The 25,894-nt window shown below is 44.3% G+C and overlaps 1 protein-coding gene across 1 annotated transcript in view; it reads left to right on the top strand.

The window, feature by feature from the left end:
* greb1l (GREB1 like retinoic acid receptor coactivator) overlaps positions 1–25,894 on the top strand; it is a 339,711-nt gene that overhangs the window by 284,226 nt on the left and 29,591 nt on the right. Inside the window, exons 26-30 of the mRNA XM_067979743.1 lie at positions 2,006–2,148; positions 5,920–6,081; positions 20,946–21,150; positions 22,593–22,758; positions 24,537–24,764. Of these exons, the coding sequence (XP_067835844.1) occupies positions 2,006–2,148; positions 5,920–6,081; positions 20,946–21,150; positions 22,593–22,758; positions 24,537–24,764 (904 nt within the window). The remainder of the gene's footprint in view (positions 1–2,005; positions 2,149–5,919; positions 6,082–20,945; positions 21,151–22,592; positions 22,759–24,536; positions 24,765–25,894) is intronic.

The following is a 25,894-nucleotide window of genomic DNA, read 5'->3' as shown; positions in this document are numbered from 1 at the left end:
CATCTGAGCTGAAGGTCTATAACACCTGTCTGTCCTCCAGCCTTTCAATAAATGGTTCAATGTCATGGTGTCTGATTCCAAAATGGAGGGGAGCAATTGGGTCACTAAATTAGATGTTCTAAAATATATTTCTTAAAGAGAATTTTTTTTTAAAAAAATCTTTCAATAAGACTTTACATATATTTTTAATATATAAGTAATATAAGAAACACATTCAATAGTGTTCAATGATGATTTATCTCAGTCTAGTAATGCAGTATTTTAAATAAGGATAATTATGTTTGATGATAATGCAGGGATAGAGGGATTGCGGTAACCTAAGTTCATTCATTGAGAAGCCAGAGCAATTGCTGAGATATTGGGGGCAAGCCAATTCCAACAACAACCTGCATTTATAAAGCGCCTTTAACATAGTAAAACATCCCAAGGCGCTTCACAGGGGCGTAATCAAACAAAATTTGACTCCGAACCACTTAAGGAGATATTAGGACAGGTGACCAAAAGCTTGGTGAAAGAGGTAAGTTTTATGGAGCATCTTAAAGGAGGCGAAAGAGGTAGAGATGCGGAGAGGTTTAGGAGGGGAATTCCAAAGCCTTGGTCCTAGGCAGCTGAATGCACGGCCGCCAAGGTGGAGCGATTAAAATCGGGGATGTGCAAAAGGCAAGAATTGGAGAACGGAAATCTCAGAGTTCTAGGGCTGGAGGAGGTTACAGAAATAGGGAGGGGCGAGGTCATAGAGGGATTTGAAAACAAGGTTGAGAATTTTAAAATCGAGGTGTTGCCGGACCGGGAGCCAATGTAGGTCAGCGAGCACAGGGGTGATGGGTTAACGGGACTTGGTGCGAGTTAGGATACGGGCAGCAGAGTTTTGGATGAGCTCAACTTTAAGGAGGGTACAAGGTGGGAGGCCGCCCAGGAGAGCATTGGACTAGTCGAGTCTAGAGGTAACAAAGGTATGGATGAGCTGATGCAGGGGTGGAGACAGGTGATGTTACGGAGGTGGAAGTAGGCGGTCTTGGTGATGGAGTGGATATGGGGTCGGAAGCTCAGCTCAGGGTCAAATAGGACACCAAGGTTGCGACCGATTTGGTTCAGCCTCAGACAATAGCCAGGGAGAGGGATGGAGTCGGTGGCTAGGAAACGGAGTTTATGGCGGGAACCAAAGACAATTACTCACACAGAAGATCAGATTTTTTTGAAAGCTGCACCTGATCTGCGCGGTCATTTGCACCACTGCTCCGTCTCCGCACCACTGCTCCGTCTCCGCCCCTCTGCTACTGAAACCCCCATCCATGATTATGTTACATCCAGACTCAATTATTCCAAAGCTGTCCTGGCCGGATTCCCATTTTCCACCCTCCATAACCTTGAGATCATCCAAAACTCTACTGCTCGTATCCTAACTCGCCTCTAGTCCCATTCACCTATCACCCCTATGCTCGCTGACGTTCATTGGCTCCCAGTCCACCAACGCCTCAAATTTAAAATACTTAAAATACTTAAATCCTCATGTTCAAATACTTCCATGGCCTTGCCCTTAATATCTCTGTAACCTCCTCTGGTCCTACTACCCTCTGAGAACTCTGCGTTCCTCCAACTTGGCCTCTTGGGCATCCCTCAAATCCTTCGCCCCACTATTGAGCTCATCCAAAACGATTTCAGTCGTTTAGGTCCTAAACTCTGGAATTTCCTTCCTAAATCTCTTTGCCTTTCCACTTCACTCTCGTTTTTTAAGATGCTGCTTAAAACCTGCCTCTTTGACCAAGCTTTTGGTCACCTGTTCTAATGTCTCCTTCTTTGGTTCGGTGTCAATTTTTGTCTGATTACTCCTGTGTGAAGCGCTTTGGGATGTTTTACTACATTAAAAGCACTATATAAATGCAAATTGTTGTTGCTAAATAGGTGGGGTGCATTTTTTTAATGAAATGAGCTTCCTGCGCCAGTTTTAGACTAGGGTGTAGTTTTGTATGCTATAGCTTTTAATAAGAGGTTCCGTATTTTCCAGAAAGCGTTAAAGAACGCAGCCAGGGTGAAGGATCTGCAAAACGAGAAACTGTCTCTATTATGCTAACCAAGTATGCGGCATACAACACATTCCATCATTGTGAGCACTGCCATCATTACATTGAGTTCAACCCTGCCACACAGGTCAGAACCGGATATGGGTATTTTATTGTCTTTAAACCTGGTAGGCCAGTTTTCTGCATGCTTAGTACATTTGTTTATATCGAGTGGCATTGTAACAAAATGTTATTTTTCTCATCACTGAACATGCTAAGAAGTCCTTATTTCCTCACTGTTAGACTTGACTAGCTGTTTACAGGGGTTTACCAATGCCACTGTGTAACCATAGAATCATAGAATGGTTACAGCACAGAAGGAGGCCATTCAGCCCATCGCGCCCGTGCCAGCTCTTCGTAAGAGCAATTCAATTAGTCCCATTTCCCCGCTCTTTCCCTTTAGCCCTGCAAATTTTTTCCCTTCAAGTATTTATCCAATTCCTTTTTGAAAGCCACGATTGAATCTGCTTCCACAACCCTTTCAGGCAGCGCATTCCAGATCCTAACTACTCGCTGTGTAAACAAGTTTTTCCTCACGTCGCCTTTGGTTCTATTGCAATCACATTAAATCTGTGTCCTCTGGTTCTTGACCCTTCTGCCAATGGGAACAGTTTCTCTTTATTTACTTTATCTAAACCCTTTATGATTTTGAAGACTTCTATCAAATCTCCTCTTAACCTTCTCTGCTCTAAGGAGACCAACCCCAGCTTCTCCAGCCTATCCACATAACTGAAGTCCCTTGTCCCTGGAACCATTCTCTTTTCTGCACCCTCTCCAAGGCCTTCACGTCCTTCCTAAAGTGCGGTGCCCAGAATTGGACACAGTGCTCCAGTTGTGGCTGAACCAGTGTTTTATAAAGGTTCAACATAACTTCCTTGCTTTTGTACTCTATGCCTCTATTTATAAAGCCCAAGATCCTTTATGCTTTTTTAACAGCTTTCTCAACGTGTCCTGCCACCTTCAAAGATTTGTGCACATGTACCGCCAGGTCCCTCTGTTCCTGCACCTCCTTTAGAATTGTACCATTTAGTTTATATTGCCTCTCCTCATTCTTCCTGTCAACATTATCACTTCACACTTCTCTGCGTTAAATTTCATCTGCCATGTGTCTGCCCATTCCATCAGCCTGTCTATACCTTTTTGACGTCTATTACTATCCTCCTCACTGTTTACTACACTGCCAAGTTTTATATCACCTGCAAATTTTGAAATTGTGCCCTGTACACCCAATTCCAAGTCATTAATATATATCAAAAGATGTAGTGGGCTTAGTACCGACCCTAGGGAACACCACTGTATACCTTCCTCCAGTCCGAAAAATAACTGTTCACCACTACTCTGTTTCCTTTTGCTTAGCCTATTTTGTATCCATGCTGCCATTGCCCCTTTTATTCCATAGGCTTCAATTTTGCTGACAAGCCTATTATGTGGCACTTTATCAGACGCCTTTTGAAAGTCCATATACACTACATCAACTGCATTGCCCTCATCAATCCTCTCTGTTACTTCATCAAAAAACTCAATCAAGTTAGTTAAACACGATTTGCCTTTAACAAATCCGTGCTGGCTTTCCTTTATTAATCCACACTTGTCCAAGTGACTATTAATTTTGTCCCGGATTATCATTTCTAAAAGCTTCCCCACCACCGAGATTAAACTGACTGGCCTGTAGTTGCTGGGTTTATCATTACACACATTTTTGAACAAGGGTGTAACATTTGCAATTCTCCGGTCCTCTGGCACCACCCCCATACCTATGGAGGATTGGAAGATTATGGCCAGTACCTCTGCAATTTCCACCCTTACTTCCTTCAGCAACCTAGGATGCATCCCATCCGGACTGGGTGACGTATCTACTTTAAGCATAGCCAGCCTTTCTAGTAACTCCTCTTTATCAATTTTTAGCCCATCCAGCATCTCAACTACCTCCTCTTACTGTGACTTTAGCAGTATCTTCTTCCTTGGTAAAGACAGATGCAGAGTACTCACTTAGTACGTCTGCCATGCCCTCTGCCTCCATACGTAGATCTCCTTTTTGGGTCCCTAATTGGCCCCACCCCTCCTCTTACTACCTCTTTTCTATTTATGTGCCTATAGAAGACTTTTGGATTCCCTTTTATTTTAGCCGCCAGTCTGTTCTCACATTCTCTCTTTGCCCCTCTTATTTTCTTTTTCACTTCCCCTCTGTACTTTCTATATTCAGCCTGGTTCTTACTTGTATTATCAATCTGACATCTGTCAGATGCCCTCTTTTTCTGCTTCATCTCTATCTCTTTCATCATCCAGGAAGCTCTGGCTTTAGTTGCCCTACCTTTCCCCCTCGTGGGAATGTACCTAGACTGTACCTGAACCATCTTCTCTTTAAAGGCCACCCATTGTTCGATTACAGTTTTGCCTGCCAATCTTTGATTCCAATTTACCCGGGCCAGATCTGTTCTCAACCCACTGAAATTGGCCCTCCTCCAATTAAGTATTTTTACTCTAAATTGCTCCTTGTCCTTTTCCATTACTAATCTAAACCTTATGATACTATGGTCACTGTTCCCTAAATATTCCCCCACTGCCACTTGCTCCACTTGGCCCACCTCATTCCCCAGAACCAGATCCAGCAATGCCTCCTTCCTTGTTGGGCTGGAAACATACTGATCCAGAAAGTTCTCCTGAACACACTTTAGAAATTCCTCCCCCTCTGTGCCCTTTATGCCATTACTATCCCAGTCATATTAGGATAGTTGAAGCCCCCATTATCACTACTCTATTGTGCTTGCACCTCTTTGTAATTTCCGTGCACTTTTGCTCCTCTATATTCTTCCCACTAATTGGTGGCCTATAGAATACACCCAGTAGTGAAATGGCACCAGCCTTTAGGAAGTGTGCAAGAGTAACCCAGGTTAACTCATCACCCATCTCTCTTTATGGGTGAAGTCCTTAGCCTCCATTCAGTAGCTCCTCTATCGTAAACTTGGCCTATAATTTGTGTGATTTAAAATAGCAACTCATTTGCTTAGATAAATGTAACATTATAAAGGGGTTAAAAAATGTGCTATGGATCCTGGATAAGAACAAGAACAGCCATAAATCTGACTTTCATGCAGATACACACCACCACAATGTTGTAAACACTTTCACGTTCTCCATTAGATTGCCACCACGGGTTGCCGGACAGGTAGGAAAGTAACAGCTGCTCATCCGCCACGCTATAGTAACTAGTAATGTGACAGCTATTTTGGTGAATAGGCCTCCACGGTGAACCTACATCCGATTGGATCCCTCTGAGGATCTAGACTTCATAGCAACTTGATTTTTCCATTACCTGGAAAATTGCTTTATGGACATCCAGAACTTCCTGTTTTCACTTTTCTCATCAGCTAAGAAGATCCTCTACAAGGCCATGTCGAAGGCCCTTAAGGTTAAGGGCAACAAATCTTTCATAGTGCCCTGTGCCTGATTCTTCATGTTTGTTGTTCCTATTAAACTTGCTGATACAATCCATTGTAATGTTTATGCTACAGTATTCATTTAATGTGTCCATGGAGCTATTGATTTACATTGCCTTGCCCTGGACTATCCCTTTAGTTAATCATTTAATACACTGCTCGATTTTTGTGCTATATACCCAGTCTTTTCTTTCTTTTACTTTTACCTGCACTACTTCTGTGTTTCTTATTTTAATTCTGATGCTCCTTTTCCATCATTTTCTAAAATTATATCCTAGCTCACTTCATATTATTTAGTGCATATGGCATATAGTGCTTTTGTATAAGATTTCACTGTAATGATATTCAGGATTCTCTATTGCATGAATCTAAGTACAAAGCTTCATTGGAGAGATTGAATCTGTGATCTAACTGTGTTTCAGGTGTCTGATTCCACACTACATGCATTTACATTTTCTTCCTCCATGTTGGGAGAGGAGGTGCAGCTTCATTTTATTATCCCTAAGTCAAAGGAGCAGCATTTTGTCTTCAGCCAGCAGGGTAAACATCTGGAAAGCATGCGTCTACCTCTTGTCACAGATAAGGTCAGCAACTGTAGGAACTCCTTAAAAACTTTATTCAGAGCTAATGTTATTTTGTTAGAGATTAAAAACATTTCTGTTGTAAAGGAGAGGAAAGGTCTTGCCTTTTAATAGCGCATTTCATGACCTCGGGACATCCCAAAGCGCTTTACAGCCAATGAAGTACTTTTGAAGTGTGGTCACTGTTGTAATGTAGGGAAACGCAGCAGCCAATTTGCGCACAGTAAGGTCCCACAAACAGCAATGTAATAATGACCAGATAATCTTCATAAGTAATCTATTTTAGTGATGTTGATTGAAGGATAAATGTTGGCCAGGCCACCGGGAGAACCCCCTGCTCTTCTTCGAATAGTGCCATGGAATCTTTTACATCCATCTCAGCAGGAAGACGGGTCCTCGATTTAACGTCTCATGCCATAGGCGGCACCTCCGACAGTGCAGCATTCCCTCAGTACTGTACTGAAGTGCCAGCCTGGATTATATGCCCAAGTCTCTGGAGTGGGGCTTGAAACCACAACTGATTGGTGAAAGCCAACATGGATTTGTAACGGGTAGGTCATGTCTAACTAACCTAATTGAATATTTTGAGGAAGTAACTAAAGTTGTAGACAGGGGCATGTCTATGGATGTAGTTTACGTGGACTTCCAGAAGGCATTCGCTAAGGTTCCACACAAGAGACTATTAGCTAAAATTAAAGTTCATGAAATTGAAGGCAAATTATTGATCTGCTTAGGAGATTGGTTAGGCAGTAGAAGACAGAGAGTAGGGATAATGGGTATGTACTCGAATTGGAAGGAAGTGATTAATGCTGCTCCACAAGGGTCTGTGCTGGGCCCTCAACTATTCACTATACTTATTAATGACTTTGATAGCACAATGGTGAGCCATATATCCAAGTCTGCACAATGGCTGAATACTTTTAGTGAGTGGTCCTTAAGAGTGAGGTTGTTCATTATGACTGCCGTTGTTGTACTGAACGTGCTAAATGCTGAAGACAAATAAATGATGGTTTATAATGCTATAAAGTATTTAAACCTAGGGGGATATCTTACTATGTTGGTAAAAAAAAAACAATAGATTGGTGACACAAAGATTGGTGGCATAGTAAGTAGTGTCGACAGGAGCATTAAATTACAACGAGGCATTGATAAAGTGAATGGGCAAAAATAGGCAGATAGATTTCAATGCAGGTAAGTGTGAGGTCATCTACTTTGGACCAAAAAAAGATAGATCAGAGTATTTTTTAAATGGTGAAAAGTTAGGAACAGTTGAGGTCCAAAGAGATTTAGGGGTAACAATGTACACAGATCACTAAAATGTAGTAGTCAGGTACAAAAAATAATCAACAAGGCTAATGGAAGGTTAGCCTTTATAATTAGAGGGCTAGAATATAAAGGGGAGGAAGTTTTGCCACAGCTATACAAAGCCCTGATTAGAACACATCTGTAGTACTGTGGACAGTTCTGGGCACCGCACCTTAGAAAGGAAATATTGGACTTGGAAGGAGTGCAGCGCAAATTCACCAGAATGTTACCAGGGCTCCAGGGGTTAGTTTATGAGGAGAGATTACATAAACTAGGCTTGTATTCCTTGGAATATAGAAGGTTAAGGGGTCATAAGATTGAGGTTTTTAGCATTTTGAAAGGAATTGATAGGGTAGATAGAGAGAAAAATTTTCTGCTGGTGGGGGAGTCTCGGACAAGGAGACATAACCTTAAAGAGCCAGGCCATTCAGGAGAGAAGTTAGGAAACATTTCTTCACGCAAAGGGTGGTAGAAGTGTGGAACTCTCTCCCACAAAAAGCAGTTAATACTAGCTCAATTAATAATTTTAGATCTGAGATCGATAGATTTTTGCTAGCTACAGGTATTAAAGGATATGGAGCCAAAGGGGGTGGATGGAGTTAGAATACAGATCAGCCATGATCTCATTGAATGGTGGAACAGGCTCGAGGACCTGAATGTCCTACTCTTGTTCTTATGTTCCTAACCTCCTGACTCAGAGGCGAGAGTGCTACCGCTGAGCCAAGGCTGACACCTAAAGTTAAAAGATAAAGCAATTTGTGCTTTGGGAGAGTTTGGCCAAGATTCAGGACAAATGGACATCTCTCACCCAAAAGTAAGGTTACGGTGTCATCTCCCCTTTCCCTTTTGTATTAGTCATGTCTCTCATTATTTTAAATAACGAGATCACATTCCCTTACCATGTTTTCTACAATGAAGACCAGCTCAGTTATGTGAATCCCTTTTTAGAAGTTAGTGCGTAAGTTGCAGAACCATTTCTGTCACTCTACTTTGAATTTTTCCCGATGCATCAATGTCTGTATTTTTACCAAGATGGTAAGATATCCCCCTACTCCTGTTCCTATGTTCCTAACCTCCTGACTCAGAGGCGAAAGTGCTACCACTGAGCCAAGGCTGACACCTAAAGTTAAGAGAAAGACTGTGGATTTTGACTTGTAATCACATTACCAGGATGTGTCATCCTGTCTTTTTGATAACTTCTGCACAATGACTGAATACTTTTAGTGAGTGGTCCTTAAGAGAAAGGTTGTTTATTGTGACTGCCTTGAAGCTTATACTGTTGTTGTACTGAACATACTAAATGCTGAAGACAAGTAAATGATGGTTTATAATGGCATAAAGTATTTAAACCTAGGGGGATATCTTACCATCTTGGTAAAAAAAACAATAGCATGTAAATTTTAATATGTGCTACTTAAAATGGTGGCTGGTCATCATTTTGTTTCGGTGAATTTTGTGACCTCTGATTTTAATAGAAATGATAGAAAACTGGACAATCACAATGTGCCTGTAAAATTCAACTTTCACATTTTTCAAGCAGTTAAAAGCTGCTTATTTCGTATAAATGACAGAAATAGAATAAATCCACTTGCAGAATGGTGGGATTGTGCAAAACTGAAGCATTTACCAATGGCAGGTTAAGTGTTCAGAAAGCCTAATTCATTGCCCAAACACATGGAGATGAGGTCATGGATGTGCTTAGCACACTCTGGCAAATGAATTGATAAATTTGTAGGTATCTTTTCTTCATATAGAGATGCAATCTTAACTGTTGCTAGATTTTTAAAGGTTTCTAATCATTGTATTTAATTGCAGCAGTATCACAATACAGCACACAGAAGTAGACAACTAGCAGTTTAAGCAAAAAGTAACATTTATTTCAGTTGTAATTTTGGGGGGAGGGGAGAAAAGCAAAAATAATTTATGCCGTATGATCAAATGTACGACTTTATTAGTCACAAATCATCTCATTACATGCAGATATTTGCATGCTTTTCACTTGTATATTAAACTGAATTTACATATAAATTGATCAAAGGCGTAGAAATAAGGAAAAACTAAAATGGCGCACTGAGAACAATAGAAACTATCAAAACGTGATTGATGCAATTAAGGGTCAGACAGCTCTAAGATTAGCATACTGTATTTATAAATGCTTATTACTTCAATTTGAAAGTAAAATAATAATGCCATTTTAAAAAAATCATTTGGACTCACAAGCTTTTGAGTAGTTCTGTAGTTTAAACGTATTACAAGCACTTCAAGAATCTGATTTTATTTTTATAAATTCTCCATGTTCTACATCATGTAAAGTACAGCTTGTAAATTTAGTGCATTATTTTCCTGTTGAATTTTGTGTACATATCTATGACTAGCTGATGCAGGAAGGATTACTGTTATCATATAGAATCATAGAAAGTTACAGCACAGAAGGAGACCATTTGGCCGATCATATCTGTGCCGGCCGAAAAAGAGCTATCCAGCTTAATCCCACTTTCCAGCACTTGGTCCGTAGCCCTGTACGTTATGGCACTTCAAGTGCATATCCAAGTACTTTTTAAATGAGTTGAGGGTTTTTGCCTCTACAGTCCTTTCAGGCAGTGAGTTCCAGACCCCAACACCGTCTGGATGAAAAAAATTCTCCTCAGCTTCCTCTGATCCTTCTATCAATTACTTTAAATCTTTCCCCCTTGGTCACTGACCCCTCTGCTAAGGGAAATAAGTCCTCCCTATCCACCCTATCCAGGCCCCTTATAATTTTATATGCCTCTAATAAATTTCCCCTCAGTCTCCTTTGTTCCAAAGAAAACAACTCCAGCCTATCCAATCTTTTCTCGTGGCTAAAATTCTCCAACCCTGGCAACATCCTCGCAAAATCTCCTCTGTACCCTCTCTAGTGCAATCACATCTTTCCTGTAATGTGGTGAGCAGAACTATACACAGTACTCAAGCTATGGCCTAACTAGTGTTTTATACAGTTCCAGCATAACCTCCCTGCTCTTATATTCTATGCCTTGGCTAATAAAGGAAAGTATCCCAAATGCCTTCTTAACCACCTTATCTACCTATCATGCTACCTTCAGGGATCTGTGGATATGCACTGCAAGGTCACTCTTTTCCTCTACATCTCTCAGTATCCTCCCATTTATTGTGTATTCCCTTGCCTTGTTTGCCCTCCCCAAATGCATTACTTCACACCTCTCTGGATTGAATTTCATTTGCTACTTTTCTGCCCACCTGACCAGTCCATTGATATCTTCCTGCAGTCTACAGCTTTCCTCCTCACTATGAACCACATGGCCAATTTTTGTATCCTCTATAAACTTCTTGATCATGCCCCCTACATTCAAGTCCAAATCATTAATATATATCACAAAAAGCAAGGGACCTTGTACTGAGCCTTGCAGGACCCCACTGGAAACAGCCTTCCTGTCGCAAAAACATCCGTCAACCATTACCCTTTGCTCCTGCCTCTGAGCCAATTTTGGATCCAACTTGCTACATTCCCTTGGATCCCATGGGCTTTTACTTTTTGACCAGTCTGGCATGTGGGACCTTTTCAAACGCCTTGCTAAAATCCATGTACACTACCTCAAATGCGTTACCCTCATCGACCCTCTTTGTTACCTTCTCAAAAAATTAAATCAAGTTAGTGAGACACGACCTTCCTGTAACAAATCAATGCTGACTGTCCTTGATTAACCCATGCCTTTCTAAATGATGATTTATGCTGTCCCTCAGAATCGATTCCAATAATTTGCGCACCACCGAGTTTAGACTGACTGACCTATAATTACTCGGTCTATCCCTTTCTCCTTTTTTAAACAACGGTACAACGTTAGCAGTCCTCCAATCCTCCGGCTCCACACTTGTATCCAGTGAGGATTGGAAATTGATGGTCAGAGCCCCCACTATTTCCTCCCTTGCTTCTCTAAACAGCTGGGATACATTTCATCCGGGCCTGGTAATTTATCTACTTTCAAAGATGCTAAATCCCTTAATACTTCCTCTTTCACTATGTTTATCCCATCCAATATTTCACACACCTCCTCCTTGACTATAATCTCTGCATCGTCCCCCTCTTTTATGAAGACAGACACAAAGTATTCATTAAGAACCGTACCTACAACTTTCACCCCCACACATAGGTTACCTTTTTGGTCTCTAATAGGCCCTACTCTTTCCTTAGTTATCCTCTTGCTCTTTATGTATTTATAAAACATTTTTGGGTTTTCTTTGATTTTACTTGTCAGTATTTTTTCATGCCCTCTCTTTGCTTTCCTAATTCCCTTTTTAATTTCACCCCTGCACTTTCTATACTCCTCTAGGCTTTCTGTAGTATTGAGCTCTCGGTATCTGACATAAGCTTCCCTTTTTTGACGTATGTTACCCTGTATGCTCCTTGTCATCCAGGGGCCCTAGATTTGACAGTCCCACCCTTTTTCTTTGTGGCAACATGTTTACTCTGAACCCCTTGAATCTCCCCCTTGAATGCCTCCCACTGCTCTGACACTGATTTACCTTCAAGTAGCTGTTTCCAGTCCACTTTTGCTAAATCACTTCTCAGCTTAGTAAAATTGGCCTTTCCCCAATTGAGAACTTTTACTCCTGTTCTATCTTTATCCTTTTCCATAACTATGCTAAATCTAACTGAATTATCAGCACTACCAGCAAAATGCTCTCCCACTGATATTCCTTCCACCTGCCCAACTTCATTCCCTAAAACTAAGTCCAGAACTGCCCCCCCCCCACGCCCCCCTCTTGTTGAGCTTGCTACATACTGGCTTAAAAAGTTCTGAATGCAATTTAAGAATTCTGTGCCCTCTATACCTTTTGCACTGATTGTATCGCAATTAATACTAGGGTAGTTGAAATCCCCTACTATCACTGCCCTACTGTTTTTGCACTTCTCAGAAATTTGCCGACCTATTTGCTCTTCTATCTCCCTCTGACTGTTTGGGGGATCTGTAGTACACTCCCAGCAGTGTGACTGCCCCTTTTTTGTTCTTTAGCTCAACCCATATGGCCTCATTTGATGATCTTTCTAACATATCATCCCTCCTCACAGCCATAAGTGTTTCTTTAACCTATATTGCCATCCCCTCCTTTTTATATCCCCCTCTCTATCTCGTCTGAAAACCTTGTAACCAGGAACATTGAGCTGCCATTCCTGCCCTTGTTTAAGCCATGTTTCAGCAATAGCCAAGATATCGTACTTATCTATCATACGTGCCTATCTGTGCCCTCAGCTCATCTGCCTTATTCACTAGACTCCTTGCATTCAAGTATGTACCATTAAGCACTGCCAAACTCTTTTGTTGTCTATTTTCTGACCTTTGTATCCTCTGCCTATCAAACTCGCTTACTAAGTTTTTGTCTTCCATTTCCAGCTCTACTTCTCTCCCTTCTGAATCGAAGCTCAGGTTCCCATCCCCCTGCCAAGCAGGTTTAAACCCTCCCCAGTAGCACTAGCAAACCTCCCCCCGAGGAAATTGGTCTCGGCCCTGTTGAGGTGCAACCTGTCTGGCTTGTACAGGTCCCACCTCCCTCAGAACCGGTCCCAATGCCCCAAGAATCTAAAGCCCTCCCACCTGCACCATCTCTCCAGCCAAGTATTCATCTGCTCTATCCTCCTATTTCTATACTCACTAGCATGTTGCACTGGGAGTAATCCAGAGATTACTACCTTTGAGGTCCTGCTTGTTAATTTCTTTCCCAGCTCCTTAAAATCTGCCTGCATGACCTCATCCCTCTTTCTGCCTATGTCGTTGGTACCAATATGGACTACGACTTCTGGCTGTTCACCCTCCCCCTTCAGAATTTGCTGCAGCCGCTCAGTGACATCCTCAACCCTAGCATAAGGGAGGCAACATACCATCTGGAATTACATCTGCAGCCACAGAAACGCCTGTCTGTTCCCCTAACTATTGAATCCCCTATCACTATTGCTCGCCTGACCTTTCTCCTCTCCTCCTGTACAGCTGAGCTACCCATGGTGCTGTGGACTTGGCTGTGGCTGCACTCCCCTGAAAAACCCTCTCCCTTACCAGTATTCAGAACTGAATACTGGTTAGAGAGCAAGATGCGGTCAGGGGACTCCTGAACTACCTGCCTGGTCCTCCTTGTCTGCCTAGGGGGTACCCATTCCCTCTCTGCCTGCACTCTCTTAAGCTGTGGGGTGACCACCTCCTGAAACGTGCTATCCACGTAGCTCTCAGCCTCGCTGATGCACTGCAGTGATGACAGCTGCTGCTCAAGCTCTGAAACCCGGAGCTCGAGCTCCTCCAACTGACGACTCTTCCTGCACCTGTGGTTGCCCAGGACAGGGGAAGCGTCCTGGAGTTCCCACATGGCACAGGATGTGCATTCGATGAGACCGAGGTGTCCTGCCATGCTTCTATTTATTAGACTACTAACTCAACTTAACAGAAATACACTTAAGACTTATATATTACTATTATCAGCCATCATCGTCATCCCACACATATCTTAAATTCCAGTGTCCTTTTTTTATAAGCAAGAGTGGCTATATTTCCTCTCGTACTTTCTGTTTACTGTAACTGCACTCATAAACATCACATTTCAGTTTGAAAAATGAAGTTTTTTTTCAAAACTGCAAATCCTTTAAAAAAAAATCAAAAATCTTTAATTCAAAACAATTATTTTCTATAACTAATACATTTTTTAGTGTTCCCACCCATGGTGCTGCAGCTTTTTCGTTACTTGTGTACATCATAGTTTTCTTCATGTTCACTGATTGCATATCAGGTTGCGCCAAGATTACCAGTGGGGTACTGTCAAGTTGGAGCTGCCAAAGGGCTTTAGGTTGGAGTAGTTAAGGATGCCAGTGAGAGTTGCTTCCCCAGTTGGATTTGCCACAAATTATTTGTAAACAATATAAGTACTAGTTGTCCTGATACTCCAAATCTTCAGCTTCTTTTGTCTGATTAACTCCTGTTCGTAAAGGGAGTTCAGAATTCTGTTTTCATTTCCATTCCCATGTGCTGGATTTTCTCAAAATGAGCCTCTAACAGGGCCTTTACAGTTCTTAAAAGCCTTTAACAAGTGAATTAAAAAAACAATATTATTCCCTTTGTGCCCATTTTAGGTTGTAAGTATATCTGAGACAAGCAGGAATAATGGGAGAAGTTTGCCACTTTTTGGGGTAGATTTTGACTTTGTGCGATAGTGTAAAACGGGTGAAGTCAATGGAAATAAAAATTGGGAGAGATGTAAAATGGTCGGCTGATTCATACTACCGGTTTTACACTATCGCACAAAGTCAAAATCTACCCCTTCCTTTCTAATTTACTCACGTTTACTTTTTCTATTGCACCCAGGGAAAAGTTCAGTTCCTAGTTTCTACCACCGTGAAGATACAATACAGTCAATGCCATTGTGACGGATCAGAATCATAAAAGACTTGCAGGGAGCACATGTTGAAGAATTGGGGCCACACTGTTGCTACAATTGGGGGCTACACCATCTAAGGCTGATAGCTATGTAAATAGTGTGATTTTGAGTACCTGTTCCCTGATGTCTCTAATTAGATTTGAGAAAATTATGTATGGTAATAGAAAAGTTATGAGAGATGAACGATCTCATGCTGTATTGTTTAGAAAAGAATACTGGAGGCAGTGCAACAAACAAGCAGACTGTCTAATCTAGCAATTGATCATTTAAGGGATAGAGGACTAACAGGTAGCTGTTCACACTGTCTATGTCAGGAAATGTAATTGTTTAACAACTGAGTTGCAAGAAGGAGACAGAGCTAATCATTTGTCTATTATAGCACTCAAGGTGTCTGATGCTGGTGTTCAGTGACAACTCCAAGCTCAGAGCCTGCCTGACACAGAAGTAAGTACTGGAATCTTGTCCCAGTTCATCGCTTCCCTTGTCATTGTACAGCTGTCTGGGCAAAGGTTAAAGAAGGATTCTGTGACATGTAATCTCATGTAAAACTTTGCATCATGGACATTGATCCAGTGTAAAAGTGAATCAATGCTTTGTCAATCAACTAATAAGTTAAGAGTATTTTATAAAAATCTGATTTAATGGGCTCGATTTTCACACCCCCGAGTGGGTGCGTTCCTGGCGAAGGGGCTGCGAAAATCGGGGATTCCCGGGGCAGGTCTGGAGCCCGGCTCCAACACGCCCACTTCTGGGTTCCCCAGTGACGCGCTGACATGCGCGCGCAGCCCCCGCATGTGGGACTCCTGCCGGCAATTAAAGCCGGTGGGGTGCCACTTAAAGTGATCATTAAGGTATTTCAGGTCATTTAGAGACCTGATTAACATGACATTTTAGGAGGGGTGGGATTATGCAAACAGCTGGGACTGTTTCCCGTGATGGGGGAAACACTCCCAGTTCAAATGGACGTGTTGCAGCCATCAGCCTGTGGCAGCTGTAAAGGTCCATTTGACAGGTGGGGGGGGGGGGTGGAGACCCTCACTCATTGCAGGAGGCCATTCTGTCACTTTGGACAAAGTTTGGCCTCCACCACCCTCCTCCTAACACTAAAATTCACCAACTTGCACACTTACCCCGGTGTCCAGACACATGTACCTACCTTGCGGACCCCCTCAGATGTACATCTTCCGGATGGGGGCCGCCGTAGCTGCAGTCATGACCTCCTCGGAGGACGAACAGCATCACCAGCCTCGCCGGCCATGCCATCCACCTCTGACACGTGGAGCCCCACAACACAGTGCTGTGACACATCCACCTGCACAGCAGGAGGGAGGGCAACGGCAGAGAGAAATGCATCGCAGAAGGCACTACCCTCGCCACAGGGTCTACAGACCGAGGCTCAGCTTCCTGGACCTCTCTGAGCAGCAGTGCACACGGAGGTTCAGAGTCACTCGATGTGTAGTCGTGGACATCTGCAGCCTCCTTCATGCCGAGCTGCTCCCAGTTGGCCCGAGCACCATCTTCTTACCTGTCGCTGTCAAAGTCACCACTGCCCTCAACAACTTCTCCTCCGCATCCTTCCAGGGTGCCACCGGGGACATCGCCGACGTCTCTCAGTTGTCTGCACAAAAGAGCCCTGCAAATACACCTACACCCACTCTGCAGTGACACAATGGGTTGCATCAGTTGTGGGTCTTCATAGTGATCCTCAGGAAAAGGCATTATTGCACAAACCAGACAAGATTCGCAAAGACATGGCAGTAGTGGTGACAATATAATATGTTATGTGAGTCGATCAGAAATTAAATATAAATAAAAACCATGACAAGCCCTCAAACACCCTTGTGCATCCCCTTCATGCTCACAACACGTTTGCCTTACGCTTGCTATTTCACATATGTGATGCATGCCCTGTGGCTGCAGCACAGGTAGTGGCAGGTTGAGTGAGGGTGACCGTGAAAGAGATGCATGAGAGGGTGAGTATGAGATAGAGCCATGAGATTGTATGAGGATTGGGTTGAGTGGTAGTGGCGGGATGAGTACTGGCGAGGTGAGTAAGTGCAGGTAAGATGAGGATGAGGTTTGAGTGGTTGTGAGGAGTGATGTGACAGAGTAGTGTTGGCTGTGCAGAAGGAGATGTGGGGTGGGGGCGGTGATGTGGCAGACGGAGTGTAGGGGAATGAGTAAGTGTACTCACTTTGGCTGACCTACTTAGGTGATTGATGCAGGTGCGCAATATGTTGGTGGTGCAGGTGACCTCCTCTGCCACCTCGAGCCAGGCCTTCTTGGTGGCAGAGGCAGGCCACTTCCTCCCGCCCGCCGGGGGGAAGATCTCTGTCCTCCCCCTCCTCCTCACCCCATCCAATGATACCTGGAGTGAGGCATCATTAAACCTGGGAGCAGCCTTCCCTCTGGGCTGCTCCATGCTGTAATTTTTCCTATTTCCTGCAGCACCAGTGAGTGGAGGACTGCCCCTTTAAATAGGGCTCCTCCAGCTGACAGCCTATGCTGCGCATGCACAGTCCACCCGCCGCGCAGCTTTCCAGCGCGAAACCCGGAAGCACAGGTAAATGGCTCCAATCAAGCTGCAATCTTGTGCGGAGCACCCCGATTTCACTGGGCGCGTTACCCACACGCCCAGTCGACCCCGCCCCCCGCTGCGAACCCGCCGACCTCCTAATATCGGGCCCAATGTGTGAATTTAATGGGCTCGATTTTCCCGGGAAATTGCAGGTGCTTTGGGGGCCTCTGAAAATGGGAGAAATTCCATTCGGGTTCAGAAAGCGGCTCCAACCCGCCGACATCCGAGTTCCCCATGGACGCACCTGTGTGCGTGTGGGCGTCCCGAATCCGGAGTTCCCGCTGGCAATTAAAGCCGGCGGGATGATATTTAAAGAGCCAAATGTAACTCATTGAGGTACTTAAGGCACCTTACTTGTGACACATTAGGTAGTTAGAACGATTTTTAACTTAACTGGGCGGTTTTCCCACGGCTTGTGATGCACACCTGGTGAAACCAGACGTGAAGGGCTGGATCAGGGAAATTACATAAAAAACCATTGCACGAAGTTAAAACACTAAATCAACCTACCTTTTCTCCCTGCTCCGATGCCCGATGTCTCCCTCTCCGATCTCCCCCTCTTCACCCCCCCGATCTGCCCCTTCGCCCCCCCGATGCCCCCCGATCTCCCCCTCTTCACCCCCCGATCTCCCCCTCTTCACCCCCCCGATCTCCCCCTCTTCACCCCCCGATCTTTCCCTCTCCCCCCCGATCTTTCCCTCTCCCCCCCGATCTTTCCCTCTCCCCCCGATCTTTCCCTCTCCCCCCCGATCTTCCACTCTCTCCCCCCCGATCTTCCACTCTCTCCCCCCCGATCTTCCACTCTCTCCTCCCGATCTTCCACTCTCTCCCCCCCGATCTTCCACTCTCTCCCCCCTGATCTTCCACTCTCTCCCCCCCGATCTTCCACTCTCTCCCCCCCCGATCTTCCACTCTCTCCTCCCGATCTTCCACTCTCTCCTCCCGATCTTCCACTCTCTCCCCCCCGATCTTCCACTCTCTCCCCCCCCGATCTTCCACTCTCTCCCCCCCGATCTTCCACTCTCTCCTCCCGATCTTCCACTCTCTCCTCCCGATCTTCCACTCTCTCCCCCCCGATCTTCCACTCTCTCCCCCCCGATCTTCCACTCTCTCCCCCCCCGATCTTCCACTCTCTCCCCCCCCGATCTTCCACTCTCTCCCCCCCCGATCTTCCACTCTCTCCTCCCGATCTTCCACTCTCTCCTCCCGATCTTCCACTCTCTCCCCCCCGATCTTCCACTCTCTCCCCCCCCGATCTTCCACTCTCTCCTCCCCGATCTTCCACTCTCTCCCCCCCGATCTTCCACTCTCTCCCCCCCCGATCTTCCACTCTCTCCCCCCCCGATCTTCCACTCTCTCACCCCCCGATCTTCCACTCTCTCCCCCCCCGATCTTCCACTCTCTCCTCCCGATCTTCCACTCTCTCCCCCCTGATCTTCCACTCTCTCCCTCCCGATCTTCCACTCTCTCCCCCCCCGATCTTCCACTCTCTCCCCCCCCGATCTTCCACTCTCTCCCCCCTGATCTTCCACTCTCCCCCCCCGATCTTCCACTCTCTCCCCCCCCGATCTTCCACTCTCTCCCCCCGATCTTCCACTCTCTCCCCCCCCGATCTTCCACTCTCTCCTCCCCGATCTTCCACTCTCTCCTCCCCGATCTTCCACTCTCTCCCCCCCCGATCTTCCACTCTCTCTCCCCCGATCTTCCACTCTCTCCCCCCCCGATCTTCCACTCTCTCCTCCCCGATCTTCCACTCTCTCCTCCCCGATCTTCCACTCTCTCCCCCCGATCTTCCACACTCTCCTCCCCGATCTTCCACTCTCCCCCCCGATCTTCCACTCTCTCCCCCCCGATCTTCCACTCTCTCCCCCCCGATCTTCCACTCTCTCCCCCCCCGATCTTCCACTCTCCCCCCCGATCTTCCACTCTCTCCCCCCCGATCTTCCACTCTCTCCCCCCCCGATCTTCCACTCTCTCCCCCCCGATCTTCCACTCTCTCCCCCCCGATCTTCCACTCTCTCCCCCCCGATCTTCCACTCTCTCCCCCCCCGATCTTCCACTCTCTCCCCCCGATCTTCCACACTCTCCTCCCCGATCTTCCACTCTCTCTCCCCCGATCTTCCACTCTCTCCCCCCCGATCTTCCACACTCTCCCCCCCCGATCTTCCACTCTCTCCCCCCCGATCTTCCACACTCTCCCCCCCCGATCTTCCACTCTCTCCCCCCTGATCTTCCACACTCTCCCCCCCCCGATCTTCCACTCTCTCCTCCCCAACTTCCACTCTCTCCCCCCCGATCTTCCACTCTCACCCCCCGGATCTTCCACTCTCTCCTCCCCGATCTTCCACTCTCACCCCCCGGATCTTCCACTCTCTCCTCCCCCCCCCATCTTCCACACTCCTCCCGCGCCCCCCCCCCCCCCCCCCCCGCCGATCTTCCGTTCCAGCGCTAGATGACGTCTTGCTCTCGCTCTTTCTCTTCCCTCCCCCCCCCCCCCCCCTCTCGCAGCAGCAGCTCCTGACAGCAGCCAGCCTGTCAATCAGGCTGACTGCCAGGCGCGAAACCCGGAGAGCACGTTAATCACCATCAACTACGATGCAATCGTGTCAGAAATTATAAGATTCGTTTGTTCGAGTTTGCCAAGCACACCTTCACCCCCCCTGCTGCCAACTTGCTACCATTTCAAAATTGAGCCCAACTTTGGTGCAGAGTATAAATGTAATATTATAGATAATTTTAAGATGTTTTATTATTTTGAAACTAGGACTGTATGTTAAGTTCTGTAATCTAGTGAAATCTGTCGTATTTGTCCTTGCTTCTGTTTAATTTGACTTCCTAATAAACCTGATTCATAGGGGTTGATTTTAACTCAGGGCACATCCGTGGCAGCTGGGATGCAGAGTGGGAGGAAAATTGCCCTCAGAGAGCTCAGTGTGAGGCCATTTTACCTCTTGGGCTGCATTTGAATAATGCATCACTGTGTCCCGCCAAAACCGGCAGGAGTGATTGCCATAATAAATATGAGCAGTTCTACTTGCCAATTCCAGATGCATAATATTGGGAAATTTATGGTTTTTTTTTATTCGTTCATGGGATGTGGGCGTCGCTGGCAATGGCCAGCATTTATTGCCCATCCCTAATTGCCCTTGAGAAGGTGTTGGTGAGCTGCATTCTTGAACCGTTGCAGTCCGTGAGGTGAAGGTTCTCCCACAGTGCTGTTAGGAAGGGAGTTCCAGGATTTTGACCCAGCGACGATGAAGGAACGGCGATATATTTCCAAGTCGGGATGGTGTGTGACTTGGAGGGGAACGTGCAGGTGGTGGTGTTCCCATGTGCCTGCTGCCCTTGTCCTTTTAGGTGGTAGAGGTCACGGGTTTGGGAGGTGCTGTCAAAGAAGCCTTGGCGAGTTGCTGCAGTGCATCCTGTGGATGGAACACACTGCAGCCACAGTGCGCCGGTGGTGAAGGGTAATGCATATGCTCCTCTATTGTGCTCGTTACATAAAAGAAAGGCCTCAAATTTGATGCAATTACTTTTATTTAGTAATGTTTTCCTTAATTTGTTTTGGCAGAATCCAAATTTAGTGAAGAGTCCTATCTTTACACCTACTACAGGGCGGCACGAGCATGGCCTTCTGAACCTCTACCATGCCATAGAGGGTGCAAACCACCTTCACGTCCTTGTGGTTAAAGAGTTTGAAATGCCTCTCTATCGAAAATACTGGCCCAACCACATTATGTTAGTATTACCAGGCATGTTCAATGGTGCAGGGGTGGGTAAGTAAACACTGCTTTATCTTTTCTGGTTATGTTGTAGTGAGCAGTAGGTGTTATATAAGATTACTGAATGATATAACTGGCTGTATAACTCAAGCCTAATGTTGTGAAGTGCATTCATTTTTGATAAAGTGCACACAAGTCTTTTTTATCTAGTTGTTGCATCACTCTATATTGAAATTGATAAGTGATCCAAGCAGAGGTTCATGGGAGTAGTTTTGCAAATATTTTGTTTCCATGGTATTTCATTGTTCTTTTATATTTCTATCTACTTTTGTTGGACTTTTAGCAATCAAATTAGACTAATACTTGGTGAGTCTATGTTTTTCAGAGACGTTTTTTCACTCATAAGATCAGCAACATGAAAATTGCCATGAAAACAAAGAATTTTACAGTAAACCACTGTTAACAACTCGTGATGCAAGATATCTAAATATGAAAGTATTTACGATGCTTTTATATTCAGCTTGTAAATCAAATTGCTCCTCGTTTGTTTATCCTCTATATACTTTAGGATGGCCCATTGTCAAATAAGACAGAATGATAGGGACGGTGCCCCTTTGAGAGCTTTTTGCTTGTAAAAACTATATGATTCTCTCCCATTGTCTCCTTTATTTTACTGACAGTAGCATGCTCCCCACTAGAAGAAGTTTCTTGAGTTCTTTCTTCCCTTTTTCAGAATTGGTTATCAATGTTGCTAGCAGCATCATCTTTTGTTGTCATGTTGGGGCCATTCTCATTGATCATCTGTGTCTTTGTTGTCTTCCTAGCTGCAAAATCTCAAGAGATTATACAATTTATCTTGACCTTTTCAGAAAAGCATGATGAAAATAAAGTAAAGGAAAACAGAAATTCCCCAAAGATAGGATTACAGGAAATACTGAAAGTGAGCCTTCAGTTTCCCCAGCCAAATTTGAAAAGCAGCACAAACACTGGGTTGTCTAGTGGGTCAGGAGGACATTGTAAAGACTTTTAATAACAAACCAATATTAGAGTGCCAGTTGAGGGAGGCTTAATATAGACTCACTCTTCCAAGATCTGACAGTCTTATTCCAGCTCCAGCCCTAAATGCTCTTCTTTGGGAGGCAATGAAACACCAAAGCAGCCTCCTAAGTTTTCTGTTAAAGGGACACAGTCCAATTCTTTTCTCCCTAATTTGACAAAGGACCTATCCTGATTTATGTGGAGGATGAACTTCAATCAAAGGATGAAGACTGTACCATAGATAACTGACAGCAATCATACCGTATGAATTTGGATTGAAAGGAGTGTACAGCTACATTTCTTCAAGAAATGGCTAATTATAATTCATTCTTCACTTAATATCACAACTGTAACTAATAGGAAAGTCAATCTTATTCAGTATCCTTTTTTCTGCAATTGTCCAGAACAGTGGATTTACGAATTGAGTAATGCCTTGTATGACTGTTTGACCTCTTCAGGTGCTGCCCACTTTCTAATCAAAGAACTTTCATACCACAACTTGGAGTTGGAACGAAACCGCCAAGAAGAGATAGGGGTCAAACGGCAGTGCTTGTGGCCATTTATTCTTGTCATGGATGACTCTTGTGTCCTTTGGAATGTTCATAATATGCAGGAACCGAACAGGTAAGAAAGGCAAATACAACACTGTCTTAATGGCTGAGTACACTTTTCTTTTGAGAGGCCATGTGCATGTTTGCTTCCAGGCTGTTGCCAATGTCCCTCTAGCCGGTGACGATGCGGTACCATAGAATACCCGGGAGTGACTTCCCACTCTGATGTTCTCTTTCCCTTGCTGAGAGATGTTTATCTCCTCCCTGTTTGACACAGTTTAGATTGGGAATAAAGCAGAGTTGAACCAGCAAAATAAAAAGGAATAACTGCACGTGTTGGAAATGCACAATAGGTCAGTCAACATCTATAAAGAGAAAAGATGGAGAAAAGACATTTTACTTATATACCCTTAGTTGAACCAGCATTTGCTTTTGGTCTGTGGCATAGTGTTAGTTTGAAGCTATCTAAATATTGACGGCAATTATTTTGTTGCAAAAATGTGTCTGCTAAATCTGTAGAGAAACTGAAGCAAAATCTTCTGGCATTGTCCAATACATGATTGAAATGTAAATCTGCATTCATTCATGCCACACAGAATTTGAGAGCTTTTGACTCAATATCCTCAATTTAAAAAACAATGTGATAATCAAGGTGAGGAATGTTGCTAGGGATGGAACACTTTCCCTTTCAGGTATCCAGCATCAAGCATTCCTAGATCAAGTATCGTAAGCTGCCTCAACAATGTGCCTCAGTCCCAACTTTGAAGGAGCACCCTTTACTGCATCAATTTGACAGTTTCCTTTTCCCACACCAACCTGAGTGACATTGTCAAGTTAGTGTTAAATTAAGGTCAGCTTTGTGCTGTAGGCCTATACCCACTAGGAGCTGGATTGTGACTGTCCAAACTTACTTCATATAGGACCCTTAGAACCAACAGAGGAGACTTTCATCCCATTAGTCTGGGCTGAAGTTGAAGCCAGGTCCCAGAAGTGAACGTCTACCTCACTGCAATACCTAGTACCCCATCTTCCAATATTTGATACAGTTTTTTTAAGATACTATACAGCAATACCCCACCCACACAAATGTTAATTATATCCATGTGATTTATATCAATTAGTGTTAATTGTATTCAGGTGGTAGGTATCAATTGGGGACTCTCTTGTATCCATTTATAGGAGGGAGCTTATCTAGGGGGGCACGATGTGTAAAGGGGAGTTCTGAGAATTAAGGCTTGGAAGCAACTGAAAATAATTAAACTTTATATATACAATACAAACACAATTTCAAAAATTAAAACCTTCCATACTCTGCAACATAGTGTGACAGACAGATAAAAAGGAAGATTGAAAGATTTGCATTTATATAAGCGCCTTCTCGGCCTCTCTAAAATACCTAAAAGCAGTTTACATACAATTAATTACTTTGAAATGCAATCACTGTTATATAGGCAAATGCTAGCAAGAATTAATAGACAACAATGAGGTGAAACTTAGATTATTTCAATGCAAAAACTGATCAGGGAATTCAGACGAAACTTCTTTATCCAGGGAGTGGTTAGAATGTGGAACTCACTACCACAAGGAGTAGTTGAAGCGAATAGCATAGATGCATTTAAGGGGAAACTAGATAAACGCATGAGGGAGAAAGGAATAGAAGGTTATGCTGATAGGGTTAGATGAAGAGGAGTGGGAGGAGGCTCCTGTGGAGCATAAACACTGGCATTGACCTGTTGGGCCAAATGGGCTGTTTCTGTGCTGTACATTTTATATAATTCTATGACTATGAATATGGATGAGTGAAATGATACAGCCCTGTACAAACAACTGACCAACATTTCTTTTAAACAGTGAAACAAAAGAGTCCACAGTTTCCACAAAGAATGTTTCCTTGAAGACCGTAATGCAGCACATTGAAGGCACACCAAAGATTACTCATTACGCTCTCTGTGGGATTCAGAAATGGAACAGCAAACTGAACGCTAGCAAACTGAGGAAACCATTCTCTCGCTGTCACATACATGACTTTATATTGTTGAATGTTGATCTGACACAGAATGTACAGTATGATCTGAACAGGTAAGTTTCACACAGTATTATGCTGGGCTCAACATTCAACAAAATTTGTGTCTGGTTACCTGTTCATGAAGGCGCTGGGAGGATTACTGGCTCATTGAATAGAAGGGCATATTCAAATTCCCGCTTGGACTGCATATTGGAGCCCCTCGGCAGCGTGAGGTCCGGATGATGTTAAGTCCCGGGTCTCATCTGCATACCCCCAGTTAGTTGCCTTCTTGAAACTGGCAGGAAGCAGCTGCTGACTGTGGGTGAAAGCAGAATGTTAGGTGGCAGGAGGCCGGTGGCAGAGACCGACGTAACAGTCCCTGGCACTCATGTAAGTCGCTGGGAAGGTGTTTTGGGATGATGGGGAGCCCAGGCAGGGCAGGGGAGGCCTAAACTTTCCTTACGGGATCTGGAGGAGTCCTGGCCCCACAAGAAAAGTAAAAAAAACTTACCAGTTTGGACCTCTTCTGGCCCCAACTCCTCTTCCCGCTAGGTTCACCTGATGAGAAAGCCATACTGGCTTTCCTGCTCAGGCCACTAGTTAAAATAGCAGCTGGGCCCCAATGACATCATCAAGCCTAATCTGTTTATTAAAAGAAGGACTCCGCTGGTTTCCATCGAGTGCCTTTCTCTCGTCTGAGAAGAGTAGGTTAAAATGGAAGACCAGGATGTCTCCAAGGCAATTTTAACTGCCTGCCTGCCTGATTTCCGTCAGGAGGGCAAGGCTAAAATTGCCCCTTATGTGTTTATAGAGGATCTGTAGCAGAGCAAGTATGAATACCAAACATAGTCACTCCATGATTGGTCCACAAAATTTATAGAAGTACTGATAGTCACTAGTTTTATTTATAAATGCACAGGCAAAATGCCATTTTGTGGAAAAATGAAGTCCTAGTTATGTGGACATTTGCTTCAAAGTAGTACATGACGAGATGCACAGTATAGAGCTCCCACTAAATTTGGTTCTTTTCAGAATCTGATATACAATGGGTCCAGGACCACTTTCAGGATATATACATTTGCTTTATGTTTAGTTGCATTCCAAAATGTCTGAATGTCGAATTGTATTTGACTGGTCAGTGCCTCATTCTACCTGTTCAATTCTGCATATTTTTCAATTACGAATTTCTAGCCATGTACAATGA

This window comes from Heptranchias perlo, chromosome 3 (genome assembly GCF_035084215.1).
Source record: "Heptranchias perlo isolate sHepPer1 chromosome 3, sHepPer1.hap1, whole genome shotgun sequence".
In the NCBI taxonomy this organism is placed as follows: Eukaryota; Metazoa; Chordata; class Chondrichthyes; order Hexanchiformes; family Hexanchidae; genus Heptranchias; species Heptranchias perlo.
This window is presented reverse-complemented; position numbering and strand designations above follow the sequence as displayed.